This window comes from Anarrhichthys ocellatus, unplaced genomic scaffold (assembly GCF_004355925.1).
Source record: "Anarrhichthys ocellatus isolate YVR2014 unplaced genomic scaffold, GSC_Weel_1.0 scaffold19, whole genome shotgun sequence".
In the NCBI taxonomy this organism is placed as follows: Eukaryota; Metazoa; Chordata; class Actinopteri; order Perciformes; family Anarhichadidae; genus Anarrhichthys; species Anarrhichthys ocellatus.
Genome location: NW_022280049.1, coordinates 5,464,880 through 5,487,380, shown reverse-complemented (window position 1 = coordinate 5,487,380; position 22,501 = coordinate 5,464,880). Strand labels below are relative to the sequence as shown.

At 45.1% G+C, this 22,501-nt stretch overlaps 1 protein-coding gene across 1 annotated transcript in view; it reads right to left on the bottom strand.

The window, feature by feature from the left end:
• Positions 1–22,501, bottom strand: part of tenm1 (teneurin transmembrane protein 1) — a 174,446-nt gene that overhangs the window by 74,995 nt on the left and 76,950 nt on the right. Inside the window, 3 exon segments of the mRNA XM_031858162.1 lie at positions 924–1,131; positions 4,214–4,416; positions 15,826–15,999. Of these exon segments, the coding sequence (XP_031714022.1) occupies positions 924–1,131; positions 4,214–4,416; positions 15,826–15,999 (585 nt within the window).

Sequence of the window (22,501 nt, the reverse complement as noted above, 5' to 3'; positions counted from 1 at the left end):
ATCCGTGTGTGTCATAGCAATGAGCTGCGGTTAGCGAGCCCTGTCATTACCACAGGAGCTGTCCTCCCCTTTCTAACGGCTGTCTCTTGCCATGCCAAGCACCCTCTTATAATAGGAAAAGTTCCCTTCAAATGTCAACGACTGCTACTCTCGGGCCGTGCGCTTGTGTCGGAGAAAATCAACAGATGAAAGGGGGAGAGAGGACGAGAGCGAAGCAACCCTGACAAACAAACAGTGAAGCTTACAAATAATACAGTTCCATAACTAACTCAGGTCAAGTCTTCACAACTCTTTTATTTTAATAAAATACCTGGTAAAAGAGCTCAGTACTCAGAAGGAAGACATAAATATGAACATGGTACTGATTATCATCATTAGGAGCCTTATGTGCTCAGCTGAGATCTGGTATTTTACCACTTATGGTTGAAACTGAACGGCGTGTCAGGTTGGAGGAAGGAAAGCGGATTTTTTCAATGTGATGTTTGACTAATAAAGAGAATTTGTTTCATTTTGGTTTCCATTGCCCTTTTTTACTAGGAACTGTGCAATACTTTGTCTTAGTGAGATAAAAACAGATATTGATTTTTGCAAATATGGATGATGCACTAAGAGTTGAATATTCATACATTAGCCTGGGAGATGAGGGAAAAAAGTTGCATCGTAGCAGCTATTTTCAGTGTACATCTCATTTTAAACTTGTTTCGAATAAGTTATTTGAAATAACATAGTAGTACTTTACAATGTGGTATTTTATCTCTTTACTTTAGCTCTGATATGTATAACCTGAAGATGGTAGTGTCCCATGAGGGATGGGCCAGATGTTTGGTACGACACAGAAAACCAACTAACTAAAAGAACACATATTCATGCCGACACTACATGTGGAAGAAAGGCAACCAGTTTCCTGTAACAATCCTCCTCACCAATGGGAGTGCTGTGCAGCAACACTTGCTCCAGGTTGCGTCCGTCGTTGTAGAGCGCGAGGTGCCAGGTGCCGGGGTCCATGTATTCGATGAAGCCCGTTTCCTGGAGGCCGCTCAGCAGCAGGCCTTTGGGAGCTTTGGCGGTGGAGACGGGATCGGTCAAGGACCTGGGCAGCGCCTTCCCGTCCAGCAGCTTCACAAAGTCGAACTGGACACAGCACAAGAGGGGGGGGGGGGGGGGACACACACAATCAGACAACAGCAACGCCATCCAATTAGAAGGCGCGAGACGGGGATTTTGTCAAACCTGCATAAATGCAACGCGAAAATTTGTGAGCCAGTCTCTTGTGCGGTGGTGCGTGAGCTTCGTGAAGCTGCCAATTGAATTGCTATTGGAAAACTGCCTGCACACAAACAGCTGGGGAGTAGCATTAGATGTGGGTATCGGATGCCAATTGCGCAAAACGAAACCAAGAACAAAATCATCATCCATGGCAGGTCAGTCCTCCGCCAGACATGTTCCACGGCAACAACTTGACGTGCCGCTAATAGAACAGGCAGACTTTACCACCCGGGTTTTCAAACGGAACAGACTATTATTTCGTTTGTCTAAACCTCTCTGTGCTTCTTCCTTGCTCTCTTTAACTTTCCCCCGCCACCCTCGTCTCCCCCTCCCCCTCGTCTTCGTTCTGAAACCTCCTTGAACTAGCAAGCTCTCGCTGAGCCTCATTCCCCCTGAGGGCTGTGTGTCACACTAGTGTCAAAAACAGCTAATTAGACCTCTTCACGCAGGCGAGAGCCGGGGCACACTGATGTTAAAACGCAGATGACTCAGTGTGTGTTGTATACGTGCAACAGCGCTGTTCTACAAGGTGTACAACGCTTGCGTGTATTGTTTCTGGGAACGTGTCATTTTATCTACACTGAGTTGACGAAATCAGAAATGACTGTTTCTTTGCGAGAACCACATGCGTCCACACTTGTTGTGGGGGAAATGGCAAAATCTTCTTCTTCTTTTTCTTTTAGTTGACAAGCACCAACATTTTGCATCACAGTCAACATCGGGGACGAGAACGGCACGCAAAGCCGGATGACTGCTAAGCTCTGTTTTCCGTCATCTCTTACGCTGTGCTTTAATACAGTCAAACTCACGATTAAATCATTCTCCTTTACATACAGTTGTGTGAAAAAGTGTTTGCCCCCTTCCTGATTTCTTATTTTTTTGCATGTTTGTCACACTTAAATGTTTCAGATCATCAAACTAATTTAAATATTAGACAAAGATAACACAAGTAAACACAAAATGCAGTTTTTAAATGAAGGTTTTTATTATTAAGAGGGAAAAAAAATCCAAACCTACATGGCCCTGTGTGATAGGACATACACCTTCCAAAAAGTTCAACTTTTGTCTCGTCAGTCCACAGAGTATTTTCCCAAAAGTCTTGGGGATCATCAAGATGTTTTCTGGCAAAACTGAGACGAGCCTTTATGTTCTTTTTGCTCAGCAGTGGTTTTCGTCTTGGAACTCTGCCATGCAGGCCATTTTTGCCCAGTCTCTTTCTTATGGTGGAGTCATGAACACTGACCTTAATTGAGGCAAGTGAGGCCTGCAGTTCTTTGGATCTTGTTCTGGGGTCTTTTGTGACCTCTTGGATGAGTCGTCGCTGCGCTCTTGGGGTAATTTTGGTCGGCCGGCCACTCCTGGGAAGGTTCACCACTGTTCCATGTTTTCGCCATTTGTGGATAATGGCTCTCACTGTGGTTCGCTGGAGTCCCAAAGCTTTAGAAATGGCTTTGTAACCTTTTCTAGACTGATAGATCTCAATTACTTTGTTTCTCATTTGTTCCTGAATTTCTTTGGATCGCAGCATGATGTCTAGCTTTTGAGGATCTTTTGGTCTACCTCACTTTGTCAGGCAGGTCCTATTTAAGTGATTGCCCCCCCCCCCTGTTAAAACATAAATTAACTGTGGTTTATCACATCTTTGGAAAGCTGAGTTCAATTTCTCTAGCCACACCCAGGCCTGATTACTGCCACACCTGTTCTCAATCAAGAAGTCATTTAAAAAAATAAGAAATCAGGAAGGGGGCAAACACTATTTCACACAACTGTATATAAAATAGGGATTTGCAAAGGGCTCATAAATGCTACCTGTTAAAACAGGCAGACAGCAATCCCTGCACTGCTGCACTCGGAAGTTGATCAAATCGGTTGTTTTGTGCTGACAAAACGAGCGTGAATACAGTTTATTGACAGCCGTGTTGTGTGATTGGCTTCACTGGCATTTCAAATGGGTGTTCACAGACAAGGTCAGAGGTGAAAGGAAGTTGTCTTTCTTATTTCCTACTGCTACACATTAACCCCTGACCTCTCTGAGCAGACATATGTTTATGGAATTATATCTGTGGGCTAGGTACCTTCTACAATAACAAGGTAGACGTGTGACCATTTTTCATTCCCCCAGTGCTTCCCCTCTTCCTCAGCACACAGAGGTGTCCAGCATGTAAGAACACATTTTTTAAACACAAAATCTTCTCACTGAACTTACTTAAATCTACCATCGTCACTGATCTAATCAATAGCTTATAGTCAGAGGGCACCGTGGTGATCAAACATAGTTACTTCCTGGTTAAAAGCTCACAGAAACCACAGAAACCATCATAATGTTATGGCTCTGCTGATGCTACAGTAATAACCACATAAACAGTGCTAGTGTGAGCTTGGTTTTGTATTGAACTGAATGTAAAAAAAACATGAACCAGCAACATACTGAACCTACTGCTGAAGAGTCACAACCACTGACGGTCACGGCGTTATGAGCGGCGATGCGTTCACTTACGACAAGCTAGCTAACGTCAGCAACTATGAATCCGCGATTTCTACCTGTGAAATTACAGTCAATTCAACATGCAATCCGACTGGAAAGAAATCAGCCAATCAGAAGCGACATACTCCCATCTCCGTATTGGTTAAAACTACTGTGCCACACTATACAACACAGTCAGGTTGTGTGAGTGCTCAGAGGAGGGATGTTGTATGAATAACAGCAAACAGACAAATAAATGAATTTAGAAAAGAATATATTTTGGTTTGCTCAAATTAAATAATTTTTTCAAAAGATAATATCTCTACAAAATATAATTTATACAAGTCAGCTCACTCAAAAACAGCCTCAGTGCAGATGAAAGGCCGGAGAGGAAGCAGTGCATTAGCGTGGATGTGCTACGTGGCACTTCACCAAACAAGCCCATCTGGGTGAACAGCATGCTACGACAGGAGCCTCCTCTACCTGAGTGTGCGTAGGCGGTATATTCCTGCGTCCGTAAACCCCGAGCAACGCGTTGTGCGAGAGGGACAGGTTGAACTTGATGTAGGTCGGATGGTGCACGGTCATATGGAACCTCCAGAAGAGTCCCGGCGGGATCGCCTGGCTCTGCTGGGTTCCGACGTCGACCTCGCCGCGGTCGATGGCCCGGCCTCGCACCCATTTCTCTGCACAGGGAAAAAAACAAAACACACACACAGGAGATATTGTTGAGTCACATTCTGCAGATCTGTCATGTAAGACGGGGAGCTCTATCCGGTATCAGAGGGAGCAATTAATAACCGACCTGAGATGTCTTGAAACATCAGTGTCTGCTAATAAAGGGAGACTGAATAGGCAGGAATGAGCGAGTGCCCGGTGGAGAAAAAACATCCTGCTTTTTAAGAGACCATGCTCTGGCAATCATTGGGATAGGCTCTGCATAAAGATGAACTGCTTTAGAAAGGAAGTGTTTTGTCTGAGAGCTGTCTACTGGGGCTTTGTCGTGTGCTATATTAGCATCTTCTAACAAGAAAGGAAGAGTGTGTGTGTGTGTGTGTGTGTGTGTGTGTGTGTGTGTGTGTGTGTGTGTGTGTGTGTGTGTGAAAAGGAGGAAGACAGAGAGGTGGATGAGGAGAAAGTGAGGAGGGAAGGGGCACGCAGGCATTCACAAACAGCGTCACGGCACAGAGATAGCGTCTTGAGTGAGAGTGTGTCTTTGTGTGTGAAGAGAATAGGTCTTTCCAGCAGTCCCTATGGCCATCAGCTCCTCTCCTCACCACAAGCCTTTATCAAGCTACCGGGCCGGAGTCCTTTGTGTCGGGGGGGGGGGGCGGGGGGGGGGAGTGGGGCGAGGCTCTCCAGCCCTCTTTGTGTCGGGCCCCTTTATGGAGAGATATATCTGTGCTTCTAAACTAAGATGGAGGAAATATGGTGACAGAGGGGAGCCGGGCGATCGTTATGGCCACAAAGGCAGAAGAACAGTTAGGGGCAGATTCATGGACGGGGCCGCATGCTCTCGATCCATAATGCCTGCAGCTTTACCACTCCCACCCACAGGCTTGCCGGCATATATATATATATATATATACTGTATAACATATGTGTTTACACATATATATATATACTGTATATCACATGTGCTGTCACACAGGACAGGGAGGTTGGAGAGTGTAGCTCCGGTTTCTACCGACGCCGTTCCTTTTTTTTTTTAGGTATGCAATGTTGGTGCAATGACATTCATGGTGCCAAGAGGACGATGGCTTTGGAGATCTGACTGACTTTATATCATGAGGTTGTCCCTTGTGGTTTTGAGTGAAATGTCTCGACAACTATTGGATGGGTCGTCGTGAAATTTGTTACGGATATATATCCCCCTCTCAGGATGTATTGTAATAACTTTGGGCATCCCCTTTTTATCAAAGTCAGTCATCAGCTCAGAATTTTAACTTGTTAAATACTTTGGTTTCTGACCAAATACCTGCACGAATGAGGACTTTGTATTTGTTGCTAATTAGCAAAGATTAGTACGCTAACACACTAAGCTAACACAGTAAACATTTCAACTGCTAAAAAGCAGCATGTTAGCATGTTCACTGCAGTTTGGAGCTAATTGCGTATTTACATTCTCCCACAGCTGCTCACATGGCTGTAGACCGTTTAGACCAAAAATACCTAACCCAAGACATAGTCTCACAAAGGGTCAAACATCATGCTCATAAGAGGCAAAGCATTTGATTCTTCTTTTAATCCTCTATCAGCCTTTATCTTCTGCTCATTTGGATAGAAACAAAGTCAATTGATTAGCTGGTTAATTGATTGAACTAGACTGAGCTGCGGAACAAAAAAGAAAGAAAACAAAGTGAGGGAAACATGAGAGGGGAGTGAGAACAAGAAGAGAGTTCAAAATGCTTTACAATGAAAGAGAGACAAGAGGCAGGTGTCCTGTGTGAAGCATAAATTCTCCCTCGTGCTAAAACATCTAGCGGACAGAATAAAAGCAGCTTGGCAGGACTACGGTATGCATTCATGCATTTCTGCCGAGTCTCTACCTCTGCAGTCTATTCCTTTTACAGCTAATCCTCGCTCCTGTGCCTCGCCGCAAAAAAAAGAAAAAAAAATGCCTGCAACAGGGATGGATGTCCCGAGGAGAGCAGCCTTTTATTCAACAATAGATGAATGGGACATGAATAGGGCATGACAGTTGGCAGAACACTGGCAGGCTCGCGGGCGGGTTGACGAGCAGGCACACTGGCAGGCTGGCGGGCAGACGAGCAGGCAGGTCCTTCTGATGCTAATGACTGTGTAGCGCCTCTCAGGCTCTGATGCAACCCGGCGACAGAAAGCGGCGCTCGGGTCAGCCGCGAGGACGGGTGGCTGGGTGTCGGAGACGGGGAGACGGAGTGTAGAAGGGAAGAGATGAGAAGAGAGGACCATGTCCAAAAGAGGAGGTGGTGGCGTCAAGTTACAGCTGCTGATGCAAGAAGGAAGAAAAAACCCTCCTTGCATCTCTGTCTCTCTCTCTCCCCTTCTGTCTCAGCAGTGGAGCACAACACTGCAGCTCCAGTAAAAAAAAAAAAAAGGGGGGCGGTTCGAGGCGTTTTTGGGAGTCCCCCACAAACCAGACGGATCGGATCGCATGGTGATTTGGGCTCCTCCAGGGCCTCCCCTGCTGCTCAGATTACTGCCGTCAATCAATGTGCTCCACCGCGCATCTCAGCACAGAACCTGCGACCATTCTTTGAAGGTCTCTTTCAAAAAAAAAAGAAAGAAAAGATCTCCGTTTAATTCTCCTCGGCAGGCAAAAGGAACACAAGCTGAAGAACAAGCCTGACGTGTGAGCGGAGAGGTAATATTTCTTCACACCTTGATATCTTGTGGCTTTAATAATCGGAAAAGGCAACTTGAACATTCACATTTTGCTGTGGGTTGCTCACAAAGAAAGTATAAATAAACGGCGCCGCATTAATCTCTTCTCGTGCGTTTCATCATTAGTTGGCAGCACGTTGTTAGCAAAGAGATGTGTTAAGGTTTATTTCAAAATAAGGTTTGTTTAAAGCGCCGATGAAAGTGTTATTCATGTCTGCCATCGAGCACGGCGTGTCCTTGATGGAAATGATAGAGGATTAGGGGGCAGGTCTGCTTGGAACCAACATTCTGTACAGTATAATAATGATTCTGCCTCAGCCAATTATTCTTTAGTGCGGTATGGTGTGAACACATCACAGCTAATGGCCTCATTGACACTAGTCCCCCACAATATGCAACACACATCGCAATATGTCCTCCTAAACTCGCACCTGAAAGGTTCCTATGCCACAGGACATCTGGATTAGTCTTAACTTCTCCCGTTTCTAATGACAAACTACCATCAGTACATTGTAGGGATGTAGTCCAAAGAAAACACTCAAGTTCTATCTCCTCTTCAACCCATCTTTTCCCAACCCATTATTGGGAAAACAAAAATAAAGAAAGTCTCTAGAAGTACTCTAGATTAACTGAATCCACAGTGCATTGTGCATTCTACATGGCAGCCTAAATGAATGATAAAAAACATAGAACACTATATGCAGCGTATTTAATTACTTTATTGTTTATTGTTTATTGTACACTTCAATGAGAACAACGCACTCAACGCCAACCAGCGCACACCTGCCCACATTCATGTGCTCTCCAAAAATAGAACAAGCCCCCGAAGCTGTCGCAGCGCCAGCAGTTATATAACAAAAAAAATTGTTATTGAACAAACACATTGACTTATGCCTGATATGTTCACACTCAAATTCAAGAAGTGATGCGCTGGTCAGGGTGTTATTACATCTGCACCTAGTCCACAAGTTATGAGAGCCAATCCGCACCGCCCCAACCCCCAAAAAATATGCATTAATCAACCGACCCCGAACCTGTAGATCGCCAACTCTATGCATTATAGGCGCGTCTCCCACGGGGGAGCAGCTGGAGCGGTCCAGAGCGCTCCCCTACTACCCTGTTTATAGTGGTGGGAAGATCTAGGACAGAAAATTGTTAAAATGATGTTCTTTATTATTGAATGGCAGCAAAACCAGTTACGCTTCCTTACGGACATGACGTCTGTCTCTCTCTGTCTTTCTCAAACACACTCTAACATCCCTCCCTATGGAAGTACACCAGCGATCGTCCGACCAATGGGACACGAGCATATCGACCTACTGACAGCCCTTCTTGTAGAGTGTGTGAATCTAAGGGTACCTGTAGCTCGGTTCATTTGATCCGCACCGAGGGGAAAACATGACACATTGCTGCGTTTCAGTTTTTGGCCCGGTTCCTGCTCGCACCGACATTTTTTTACAAAACGAACCAAGAGGAGCAAACATGAAGTGATACGGACTGAAAGGTAGCTCTTTGATTGGACAGTTTTGGCGGTTGTTATCCTGCATCATCAGGACCCACGTCAGGCTTCATGCTTCTGATGTGAATATTTATTTTCTTTGATTAATAACTGACTCTATGCTTTTGTATGATGAATGACGGGAGGAGCGGGGTTGCACAAAAGTCCCAGTTGCACGCTCCCAAATGACTTGTGCGAAGACAGAGCGCGAACAAGGAACGCTCAGGAATATCGCTGTCGCACATTTTTTAATGACCTTAACGGACTGACAAAAACACGGAGTCTGACACAAGCGCAGCCGTTTCAACAGCTTTCAAATGACTAATCAGGAAAAAACACCTGTGACAAGGTTCTTATATACACGGCCTTCAACACTATCAATTAGGCTATAAGATCGCTTCCTGAGCAGACTTCACGATCCGCAGATCTATTAGGGGCCAAGCTTTTGAAATCATGCTATCACCACATATCTGCTATCATATCTGGTTTACTTGCGTTCACACCGGCCCAAACGAACTGTACCAACGGGGCAACCGTAGTTCATTTGAACCGAACTGAACGAGTTAGGTGTGAAAGAGTTTGTTCGTCCATCTGTTGTCTGTCTCTGGGTGTTCTGTATGTCTAGTTAGTGTGCGTGTGTGTGTGTGTGTGTGTGTGTGTGTGTGTGTGCACGCCAGGCTAGCAAAAGAGATGAGCTACATTAGGACTTGGGACACAAGGTCTAATTAATTTCTCTTGCCTGCGGGTTATTCAGGTAAAACAATTACACCTGTAATCTATTTTCAAAGGAACTAAACTGTCTTTGCAATTAATGTTATTATCCCTCAGATTCTAATGAAAAGGGAACAGACTAAAAGTGCAGCCGGGGTCTTAGTGACGGGACATGTCTGGGGGGACCGGAACTCTGTGTGTCTGTGTGTGTGTGTGTGTGTGTGTGCGCGTGTGCGAGCCAGTCGATATCGCAGCGTGGGCCTGTGTGTGTCCATCTCGCACACATCGGTGCAGACAACATTAATGGTGTTCCAAATGCAAGAGAGATTGAGTTTGCCGCAGGAAGAATAAAAATATCACAATGGGCAAGGTCTCTATAATTACTTGGATTCAATTAAGGGCCTTTTGAGCAGTTGGTTTAATAAGCTTTCAGCCTCCTCTCTCCACTGCACAGCCTAATGAATGTCAGTCAGAGTCAGGAGAAGATAATGCTCTTGGCCTCGGGGCCCTCCATTACTCTGTCGTCCCTTTACCTTCCACCAGCAGGCCCCGGGGCTGCGTCTGTGACAGACAAGTCTGCCGGTTCACACACTCATTCCCTCCATGACACTCTGAGTGCCCTTACATGCTTACACCTGGAATATGTGTTATATGAAATGACAAACGGAGGAAGCACTTGAGTTTCTCTTTTTATTGCCCTCTGTTAAGCTTGTACGGCTGAGGTCTGGGGAGGGTATCCAAGCTACTCATCGAAATTCAAGATCGAAATTCTCGCTTAACAGCTGATACTTTTCTACTTAAAGGGCCCTGAGCATGTTTTCTTTCCTCAATCAGCATCATACTACGAGTTACAGGTTCACAAATCAGCGCACGATACATTTTTTTTGCCATTTCCTTTGTTAACTCGGCTCTTCCGAGAAGGAAGAAATATATTCCTTCTTGGATTGATTCACTTTAGGGATATTTAAAAGCTCCGAAGTATCCAGTGTTTCAAGAAAACAAAGCTCTCTATAGATACAAAATTTGCGGGAAAGTGTTCAACTTTCTTGTGATCCCTTAAAACTTATTTTGGGATCTGGAACAACAGGTTGAGGACAACCGTTATAGAGAAATGGCAGCACTTCATAATAACAGTCATCAGTCATTCGTCATTTATAAGTTAATAAGGAACTATGTTAATGTGTAACAGGTGCATAGTTTACACTTTAGATTAAGGGGATGAAGAAAGCATTGTAGATTAATTTGTGTGTCAAGTGTGGGTCATTTGTAACAGGATGATGTACAAATGATATGTTAACACATTCACATGTGATGAATAGTTTACACTTTAGATTAAGCTCTGAGCCCCAAAAACATGCTGGCAAAATTGAAAAGCATGTTTTCTTCAAACAATGGACTAAACTACACCGTTAATCCTTGTCAGAAGCTTTAAAAAAAACCCTCATTATCGTCGAGGGTTTCTTGTTTCAGACGCTCCATGAACACATTATGTGTGTCAAACACCTCCGTCAGAAAAAGCAACCAAAACAGAACCTAAAATTATGATTTTTCATTTAACATCTCGCCCTAAATAAACCGTTTGCTTTAATCAGGTACAGAACAGGGGTAACACTTGTGGGCACTTGGAAAAAAAGCTGGATCTATAGATTCCATTGTCAAAGAAATTCAACTTGCGTTCATTTTTCTTTTTTATAATTCATGCTATGATAACTGTGTTATACTGCACCAAAGACATCTTTGACTTCTCCCTACTTGTAGCCATGACTGTGCCGTTTCCATAGAGGTGCAGGACTTTGTTATTGCAGTGAAGATCAAGACCACAGAGAGTAGAATGAGAAAGTACACACACGTAATGGTGATACTGGTTGCATCTCTGTGGATATCTAATGGCATTAGAAGTGGACCCTGTGAGAGATGTATTATTATTATTACATTATGTTACTTCTGATGCATTCATGTGGAAATATGGCTCAATTGAAAACAATTTGTTGTATTGCTCATGCTCACCATATGTTTCATAACCAGTGACTACAGTTGCCTCAGTAATCTGAATTGTATCTGTATGAGCATTAGATGGGAGTGCTCAAGCAAAGTATCAAATACCTCAAAAAGCCTGTTTAATCCCTTTTGGTCACACTTTGGCAAAAGTGTCGTGGTAAATATTTTTTCACCAGAAGTCCTAGTCTGTTCACCAAGAAGATAAAAAATTGACATTTACTGCGGCTTGAAATCATGTTTAATGTCTTCGGCCGCGTTTGGCCGAGATGTTTCCAATGCGAGCTGAGTGACAGCCGCTGGTAGGCTTTCTCAACGTGAGGCGCTCAAGAAGGGGGGTTCACTAAGTGATCTATACTTTCTCTGCGTGTGTGTGTGTGTGTGTGTGTCTGTGTATGTGGGTGGGTACGTGTGCGTGTTACATCCAGAGACTGTAGCCCAGCGTGAGAAAATCAATGAGACCGGTGTAACAGGGACCAGTCCATCACATGCACACACGCACACTCATCTCTCCCACAGACACGTCTCCTTTTCCCACATACATGCATACCATTATGCACACTCTGCTGTACACACACACAGACACACACACACTGCTCAGCCTCTCTCCCCCTCCGCTCTCTCTGCACGCAGCCTAGAATATTGATGTGCTCTTTAAGAGCCCTCCTCTCTGTCTGTGTCACATGCCATCCATCTGCGCACCGTTTTCCGACCACACCACTCGGATGGAGTGAAAACAATTCGGCGCTAACTCCCCTCTCATGCACGTGGGGTTTTTCTTTTTTAGGCCTCAGATGGCGTTCCAACAGGCTCCACAACATTTCATCATCGTCACGTTATAATGAGGCAATATGCCGCTCTACTGTATGTCAGTTTGTATCACTTCGTATCATTAATACATCTAGCAGCCCGCGTTGACTGAAATATTATTCTCAAACTTCAATGTGCTTCATTAAGGCAGGGAATCCACTGACAGAAAATTTATTCTCTGGGCACTTCTACTTTCATCTGAACCAGAGGAATTCCTGTGTGTGTGTGTGTGTGTGTGTGCGTGTCAGATATAGAAATAGAGAAAAGGGAAGGGGAAAGATGGAGTGCAAGCACATCAGCCTGAGGTTGATTATCATGGGGTGAGTGGCAATTAATGTAGCACTAATTAGAGAGGCTTTTATGTGTGGAGGACTAAGAAGGGCTCCTGGTGATCTCTGAAACGGCAGGAGAGATAGCACTGAGAACATAAAAGGCAGCGCGAGTGCGGCTTGACAAGACACTAGCCGTACGCGGATGACACGACGTGTCAATTAGCACCTAGCGCCGCGCTGCAGGGCCCCCCCCCCCCTCATAAAGTAAGATTACGGTTATCCTGCTCCGGATCCCGACTCCATCGCGGAGCCGACAAATCAAAACGGAGAGAGAGCCTATCTTCATGGCTTCATGGCATTGAAGTCGACATAAAAACAACAACACTAAAAATACATGAACAGGGACACAAGCAGATTACTACTTTCCAATCATTCCGCTGAGCTCGTTTTTATCCCTCCCCACTGTGTCATCAGTTTATATCGAAACAAGCAGGAACTGATAACTATCCTCCAATCATTCTCCTCAGCCATCTTTATGCTCCCGATGTTATGTTGTACTTGTGTTTACAGCCGCGCATCAAAGAATAAAATCATTTATTCCAATAATTAAAGAAATGCTTCCTGGTTTCTTTGTTTTGTTAGAGTCATGAAAATGACTATATTTTATATTTAGCTATTATTTAGCTTGTGCCACTTTCATGATGGATATCTCAAACACCCCTCAAAAAGATTGGTACCCATCAATCATTCTCCTCTCCTCCCATCACTCTCCCTTCTCCCCGCAGTGCCGTGTTTGTTGTTCGTCACTTCCATTCCCCGCAGCCGCCCCTCACCGTCCCTCGCCGTGTAATCTGGGGGATTGTGTGGTCTCTTGGTGTGAGAGGTGATGTGTACAGCAGGATGAGCGTGATAATCTGCCACACTGGATTACAGCCTAATCTCTAATCTCGCTGGCCCTCCTCCGCCCGGGGACCCCCCTCCACCGTGCCAATTTTATTAATCCGAGCCCGCCGCAGCAACGGCTTAGCTTTGCCCATTTTGATTTCCCAGCTTCCGTCGAGCACATACGCCAATAGGAGTTGAAACAATGGATTTTGTTGCGAGGCAACACTCGGAAGTGAATCCCCGTGACCCCTGCGCGCTCTATCGGAGGACTTAGCTACTGATGAGAGCGTTAATCCTTGGGAATGTGAGAATTCATCAAGAATAGTTGCTTTAGGGATGTCTCAGGTTGCCTAAATTGCAGCGGGTTGCAGTTTGGCTCGCACAGTCTCCACATAAGTGCTGAACATGGGCTCCAACGGCATCCGATGTAATATCCATCAGAGCCAGTCTCAGCGTGAAGGTTGCCGTGTCCTGCCTGACTTCATGACCTGGAACACTCACAATTAATGTCCCATGTCACAGGGGTTAAATTGCTGTTAGTAATTCCTCCGGCTAGTTGAGAGAAGGCCGAGTGGAGAAAGGCTATTCCAGTCACGTACCGGCTAAGAGGGAGCATGATTAACCAATTACCTAGCCTTTCTAATAAATGAGTAATCAGTTGGAGGCTGATCTCCAGACTGATGTCTCTCTATCGTATCGGAGCATTCACTGTGCCCGGTGTGTTATGTATGCAAGCCAGATGTGAAAAAGAGGCTGATTGGAATTCATGCCAATGGATATATAGTCTCAACATGTTCCAATCGCATTGTTTAAATGCTCGTATTCAATTTCAAGAGGAAATTCGTGTCTTCCTTCTATTTCAATAATTGTGCTCCCATTAAATCCTGTAGCAAAAAAAAAACCGGTGGAGTGTCCTTTGAGGATTTCTATTTAATTAAGTTTGCAGGAAGAGAAAAACAGAAGTACAATGAGCTGAATATTCTATGGAAGAAATCACTACAGTATGTGACCTGATTCCACATGTATGTATTTGAGCTGACCTTCCTCTGTGTGTGTGTGTGTGTGTGTGTGTGTGTGTGTGTGTGTGTTGTCTTGGCTCAGGGGTGTTTAATTAAGGCTATACTGAAAAGCCTGTTTGATATATCGCTAATGTTAGCAGACAAAGTCACTTCTGCTGTCTTTCATGACTTTGGAACGCACAGACCTTTGACATCCAAGTACTTATCACCTCAATTCACAGGGAAGATTATCACATGCATCGCTCACGGACACAGAGCAGCAGATATTAAGTATGTAATACATATTACAGCAAAAGCACTGCTGAGAATCGTAATTCATATTGGGTTCAAGTCACACCGTAATATTGCAAGATTTCTTTGTCTGACATTTGCAGATAATGATCAGTTGCAACATACCATTTAACAATGTTGGCATATTGAAAATAAGACTATAACCAAACTTATTTTATGACAGAAAGTAATTCGCCTTTGAAACTATATGAGTTGGATTGTGCTGTGTAAGTGACAGAACAGCATCCATGGAAATACTGTTTAAAGACCAACTGTTTGTCTGTCCCTTGTGTATTTTTATGGACTGATTTATGGTTGTCTGTTTCTTTAATTTCATTTAGGACACATTTGAAATCGAACAATGTTGGCTGCAGGCTGCACACGAGGCTACAGGTTGGCTTCAAAGTTATTTGCAGTGCAATTAAAAACACATATGTTGACTGAAATACGGTGCATATGGTTAAAGGAGTCCTGGCATTGAACAGTCAGTTGACAGTTTAGACAGTTGACAGTTCAGAACTGGAGATATATCAGCTTTTATTATTCCAGACATTCTTCATTCATGCCTTGTCAAAACCTGGCACTTGCATGACCCCACAATGCAACTCAACTGGCAACAACTCTGTCAGAGATTTGGTCGTGTTATGCTGCCGTCAAACAGTGATGAGATTTTATTTTGTATTTTTTTTAAGTTCAGCTCCAACAGGATTTATCAGACTCAGCGCAGCCACAAACCTGTTTACAGCAACTGTTGTGCTCCCCGACACCAGTAAACACACTTTGATGTGAAAAATCAGTGAAGTTTCCCCTTGAGACTGAAAAACATATGACTTCAGATATTAACGAAGCCGTATAGGCAGCTCATGTCAAAACGTGATACATTTCACATGCACTAGATAAAGCCTGAAGTCAGCATAAACACACCGGCCCGACCAGGACCATGGCTGAAGTAGAGGGACACGTTTCCATGGTAACTTGGGTCGGACTTATTCAAACCTCCTTCATGTAACTGAATTTCCTGGAAATAAATTGAAATTAGCCTGCTTTTACTATTACTCTTGCTTTATAAAACAACCCGCTGGTTTAACTGCCCACTTGCCTTATTGCTTTTAAAATGTCACATAAATACAAAGAAAGGAGCCCAGCGTAGCTTCAGTGTTTGAACTACTTCAAGCCAGCATTCATTCAATAGACAAACATACTGTATAACATGTGCTTTGTTGTTGTTGTTGTTGGTGAAGAACATGTGCTGCGTGTGTGCCAGCTCACCTTTGTCGCCGGCGTGTGTGTTTTCCGGGTTGAGTGTGTCCAGCAGGTGAATGGAGCTGGTGGGCCTGGTTTTGCTGCGGTCCTCCTGTTGATGGTCCGCCGAGCTCAAGCCGTTCTCATACAGCTGGCTCTCGCCGTGCCGCAGATGCCAGGTCAGACCTAACAGGTGGACCGCTACACACACACACACACACACACACACACACACACACAGAGGGAAAAGCAGATAGAAAGGATTTTTATTCAAGGCATGCGGAGAGGTGTGTCTGAACCTTCTTTAATGCTCACCGCACAGTTTTTGCTCACTTTGTGTGCTTAATAGAGCCCGGCAAGGCAGCGGACAATTAGTAAATACACAAAGAACACACACACACGCAAACTCTTAACACATCCGCGTCCAGTAGACGCACGAAACGTGGCAGCGGTGGGCAATTAAGGCAGATCTTCAGAGCCGGAGCCCAGGGCTGGCATTAAAGCGCTAACACAGTCTTTTATGTATGACTAATGATGCTTTGAAAGCTGCTGCCGATTCACAATCCATATGGGCCTTTTAAACAACAAAGGGTATGGGAGGATGGGAGGATACTGGATTTCCCCTCCCACCCATAAAACTGTTTACTGGGACAACAATCCGGCATGCCGTTAAATAAAAAACAAACTAACACCTGGCCATTAAGGAAATTAATTAGCGCCTTGCAAGGCTGTCAATAAAATGTTGGGTAAAACATTCACCTCCCTCTGACCAATCACCGGGTTCCCATTCACGTGTCATTGTACACCAACGCTGCTGTAGTTTTCACGTTCAAGAATCTCAGTAAGAGAATGCCCCCTTTGCTGATGTGAAGGGGAACAAAGCAAATGCAATAAATCATTGCAAGTTTTTCTCTCCTCTGACACATTCGGAACATCAAACAAAAGCAAAGCCTCAAATCACAAAGTTACTATGCGCTGGTGGCAGTCGGAGGATGGCTGCTGAATGCAGATCAAGGTAAGGGAACTTCTAATGACTTCAAACATCCCCGCTGTCTGTCTCCTGTCTGCTGATTGCTGACACCCAGAGAAAGCGCTTGACACGCGCTTGCCAGCCCTCGCACAAAATGGCTGCTTAGGAAAACAAATCCACAATTAAAACGCACGACCGAACACGTGTCGCACAGGTGCGGCACGCTCGAGGCGTAAATGTACCTGCCGCTATAGTTTCACGTACATGCTCAGTCAGACCTACGCGCTCGCCCGCACATGGTTCCGCCAGCTGATGAAGAACACCTAATTAAAACTCCAGATAGTTCCAAAAAGATATTTGCAGTCACTTTATGATGCAGAAGCACAGGAAGAAAAAACACTTTCTCTGCAAAGCAAATCTATCATGAGCTCAGAGACTTGAAGCCAATTTGGTCCCATGGTCCACTCGGGCATCTGTGGGGGATCAGCGAATCGCACATTTGAACTCCGGACTAGCCCTAGCCGCCGTCGGTTTAGCCATCTACTCATGCACAATATGAGTTCTTCTCTGCAGAACACTGACGACTACCGGGGCCGTGAGGGAGACGCCATGCATCATTTAGTTCAGACTAATTGAACAGTCAGTCTGTGACGAGTCCAGACACGGACACGAGCAGATTCTTCACATCAGTGGGAAGTTTATTTCCCTACTTCACTGCAGTTTTCTCATTTTCATTTTAGAAAGATGCAGTGTGTGTGGAGGGTTTCTTATTAACACATTGCTGTGAAATTAGTTGTGATGACTCGTTCTGTTGATGGTGGTGGGTGGTGGTGGGGGGGGCGACTAACAGTAACGCAAGAATTGTACATTCAATTTCATGGGTTTAATCTCCGGCAAAGTCCCTTCTGGTTGTCTGGTGCTGTAAGTACTCCGTCTTCAGAAACGGGCAGGTGGAGAGAAAACGCACAGAAAAAACATGTTGAAGATAAATCACATTTAGTTTGCAGTGATACTGGGTTTAGAGACAATCCCGCAGAGATTACCTTTGTACCACATTCAATTATCAATTCTCTTGTATTAGAACAAGAAAAGTGCACTCAGTACGGTGCAGATCTCCGCCAGGTGCGTCTGCAAATGAATGAGTACACTTCATGTACACTTTGCAGCATTTTGTCTCCTCTTTCTCTCTCCCCCTTTCTTGACGATCAAATAAAGGCAAAAAAGCCCCCAAAAAATATTCTGTTAGAAAAATGGAATACTAGGCAGTACAAATCAATGCAGAAAAATATTATGCCGATGGGTCCAGTAGTATGTGGGATTAGCAGCGGACAGATACACGCTCGCGCACGCCCACAAGACCGACCGCATAATCTCCTCCCCCGGGGTTTACGTGTGGCGGAGATAATTAAACTTGAAATATAGCGTCGCACCTACAGATGTAGGTTTGCACACTTCGCCGCCGTTTGTACTGCATTATATTGCGCAGTGGAGTGAAGCAACCTATCATAGTTTCATGAATTAGTCTGCAAGAGGGCTCGGAGAGGCTTGACAAGCTATTCCTAAACTGATACATTTAGAATTTCCGCCATTCGGTCTCTCGTGCTCCATTCTCTCCTAACTTCCTCTCATCTAGATTGGTTTTCTTCCTCTCCTTGTTTCACCCCCCCCCACACCTACGTTAGCCAAGTGTTAGCCACTCCAGTAATGACTCTGCGGCGACAGTCCTCACTTCTCCTCCTCACCACTCCAGCCCTCCTCGAAAGCCCCTCAGACCCTACTTATCCTGCTCCTGCTCATCAGCCTCTCTCTCGGTCTCTTGTTTTATAGCTGTTGACCTTTTGCTGGACCACTTAGCATCTAGGGCCACAGAGCACGAACACACACACACAAACACACACACCGAGGCGAGGAGGGATAAGGACCTGGGAGCATGATGAGGAGAGGACGGTGGTGGAGAGTGCAAGCTTGTGTGTGTACGCTCTTGTACTTTTGAGGAGCTGATGTCCTCACAGCAATATTAAGAGCAGTGACGGCATGTTTGTTGTTCTACACTTGACCAAGTTAATTCTGGGTATTTTAAAAAGTGAGTAGTTAAAGGAGCAACAGGCAAGGACGTCCAGGATTCCGCAACCCAGAGTCTCGTTTAATTGCTGGAGGCAGCTGGTAGTTGGAGCTCTCCCAAGGCTTGAAACTTGATGAATGAGTACAAAACATGAGCAACTGCTGAAGGCGAAGGTTCAATGTTAACCTTAAAAAAACAAATCTACAAATCTAACTCAAGGTCTACTTTACTGCTTTTTCCCAGGTGGACGCAGAGCTGTAGCTGAGTAGTCATTGTTGCCATTAGAGATATTGTTGCCAAAAAAGCTAGTGAGCTGAATGTCAAATGAGCACCCGCGTTAGTGTTCCTCTGGTTTGATGAAAGGGTCAAATGTACATCGTTGTACAGATGCTGCATTCCTATGTCGAAACTGGAGGCGAGGGGAAACGATTTTGGCATCGGAAGCTTTCTGGTGTCTGTTTGTAGTCCGAGAGGTATTGACCAATCAGAGTGCAGCAGTCTTTGGTTGAATGCAGGTAAACAGTCAGTGTGGAGAGGCTCAAACGCAATCTTGAAACCCATCGGCTATTGTCTGATGGTGATTTAGCTTGTTATTGGTTGGAGATCAGCTGTTTCTCGAGAAACAGTCCGGTCGTACATGTCGTCTCTCAACTACACCTCCAGTTTTGTAACTCAAGTTGCTAATCGGAGTGGAAACGACCAGCAGCGTGCAGAACAGGAAGTATTTGCTCAGATACCGACTGGTCCCTCGGATATATTGCCCCTCTTCCCCAGAGGCTTATCCGTCCTCAGACCGATAGCTGATGGGTTCCAAGGTCAGGGAACCCACAGGGGTTTCCAAGGAGAAAGAGGCCCCACACAGGCGAATTTGCAATCAAATGTCATTTGTTAGAGAAGAATTTGCCATATGCAAACATGATGACTCACATACTGAAGGTACCAAAACTAGTTTAGAAATAAAACAATACTCGTATTGTTCAAAATGTCGAACTATTCCTTTAAGTGGATTTTGTGTCTCACTCTGGGTTACATGAATTAAGGCACACAATGTTACAATGCTACAGCTCTGATTCTTGCCACTGTCTTGCATCTTTCGCCGGCTGAGGATTATGGGTATTGTAGTATTTAGAGCCATCTGTTATACAAACATGTCGGGGAAAAACACGATTTCTCAGAATCAAAGTAGAAATAATTCAAACCGAAGATGATAACATAAACATATGGTATCAGTGGTATTATAAACTCATCCAGGAAACTCCACTTTGTCTACGTTTCCTTATTTTTGGACTAAAATATTTACCGGTCAGCTGATTGTATCGAAACCGCCAGGAAAGGAAGCGGGTATAACTAACAAGTCCCCAGGTGAAGTGGACCTGGGAACGTTGCAGTTATGCGGCTTGTGTCTTGACCACTTGGCCACCAGTGCGCCGGGTGTTTCTATAATTGGGAACATTCACAACATCATCAAAAGAATAATCCAAAATGAAAATGTACAGCAGCAAAAAAAATACTTCAAGAATCAGCGGTTCCACTCACTTCTTGGTTTATTGGATTTGATACATTTCTGATCCTTTTCGTGGCCACACACAATTCTACACACGCTTCGACACAGCATGCAGTCAGTTATGCCAGCAGCATGCGCTCAGCATGAACCTTCACTCTCACTCTCTTCCCCCCCCTCCTTGTATGTCTATCTCTCTTTAGTGTCCATCTTTCTCTCCGGCACTCCTACAAAAACACACACAGCCATCACACGTTGGAGAGAGAGAGAGAGAGACTCCGAGTGAGTCCAGTCATTATAACTGGAGCGAGAGTGGCAGCAGCGGCGGCACAATGGCGACAGCGAGCAGCAGTGCAGCGAGCTAACAGGCCAAAGCCCTATTCGTGTGCATGAATCATTGATCAGTGTGACAGTGAGATGACTGCCGGAGGTAATAGGACGGCACAGCTGTGAAGGGGTTCTGTGCTGAACCCTCGCCGTCGGCTTCCCCGCCGAGATGTGCACGGAAGACGTGGCGGACTGAAGAGAACGGCGCGGGGTGCAAAGGGAGAGACCGAGGCGGTTAAGTAGTCGGAGAGAGGGACGCTTGATGTAGCTTTTTCAGGCTTACCTAAACTACCGCGAAGAGAAATAAGGGAACAGAAGAAACCGAGCTGGTGGAAAAATATGTGGATGAAGTTAGGAAAGGCAGCCGAGATAACAAGCTCTCCATCGCGCCTGTTGTTCGCGAACAGCTGGAATGCAAAGGCGTATGAATGGCGTCCCGTATCTTTTTTTTCCCGTGATTGTAATGAATGGCGACCCTGAACCACTAAATTCTTTCCAATGCTCGTTCCAGATAGGCGGGTTTCAATGAAGCAGACTTTTTTGTTTTGAGGTGGTAGAAGCAGAGATAATACGAGCTCGCAGTCGCTGCTTGCAATCGTTGTCAGGCATGTGTGTGTGTCTCCAGATTAGATAGAAATGATTGTGGGCTCCAGTGATGATTAGGTTTCGCACTCGTGGTGGGAGAAAGAGTAGGCGATAGAGAAAAAGAAACAGTGTGTGTGCATTCCTGTTAAACGCCTGTGTTACACTACACGCGGCTCTCTGGTGTTTGTAACAGCGCCGGGTTGGGCTGCGGGACACAATGGGTGAGATTGACTGTGAATATACTGTCTTATCGATAGCTATTACAGCCAAGGTAGCACTGCAGTCGGTTAAAAATGATTTATCAATACTCTCGCACAAGCGGAAACACACCCCGGCTTGATTGCCAAATTCTCTCCGCCCGTGCACATGGCAAAGCCCGTCAACTGTGTTCCATCCGACTACCAAAGACTACAGCCCGGCAGCAAACGCTTTCAAGAGCATCAGTCATTCGATTTAGCGTGTAGTTTAGCATGTACAGTGAAAGCAATTTCTCATCCCGAGTTCTGCATGGCTGTGTCAGCCTCTAGCTAAGCCACAACTTTTGAGGGATGGGAGAAAGAAAGGCAGAGAGGGGAGAAGGGGGGGAGATAAATAAAGAGGTGGAGAGAGGGTCGTCCAAAAAAATGGAGAGAGACAAATGGGGCAAACAGGTGTGAAGGAGAGGGACTTCAGAGACAATAAAACAAATCTGTGTCTAAGTCAGCGTTAGAGTAGAGACTAAGAGCCTGGGGCCCCGCCTGCCCTCCCGCCTTATTCGCCTCATCGGCCCTCGCTCCACTCTGACAGACGAGAGGCGCTAAAGTGTTTTTCTTACTCCCCTCCACAAAAAAACCCTTGAAAGCTACTAATACCACTGTCATCACTGCGCGTGCTCGTGTGCACGGGTCTGCTGACTTTTGCTTGTGTACAAGCGTGCGTACTCCACAGCGTCTCGTCTGGTATAAGAACCTCAGGACTCGTCGTCGGTGTGACCTTGCTAAATCTGGAATGGGAAGTCCTGTTTGGATTAAAAAAAAAAAAAAACAGGGGATGAAATGACAGACAGAGGGATAAAGGCAGAGCGGAGGTGGCGACATACTTCGTGAATGATGAGATTTGCCGTGTATCTGGGTGTTTATTTACCAGCAGAACTCGCCGTCACTGTCATCTAGTTAGTCACGGCAGCGACAGTACACCAAGTACACAGATCTACTTCCCGCGTCGCTCTGTTGTTCTTTCATTTCTAATCACGCCCACTCTCTCTTCCTGTCAGAGTCCC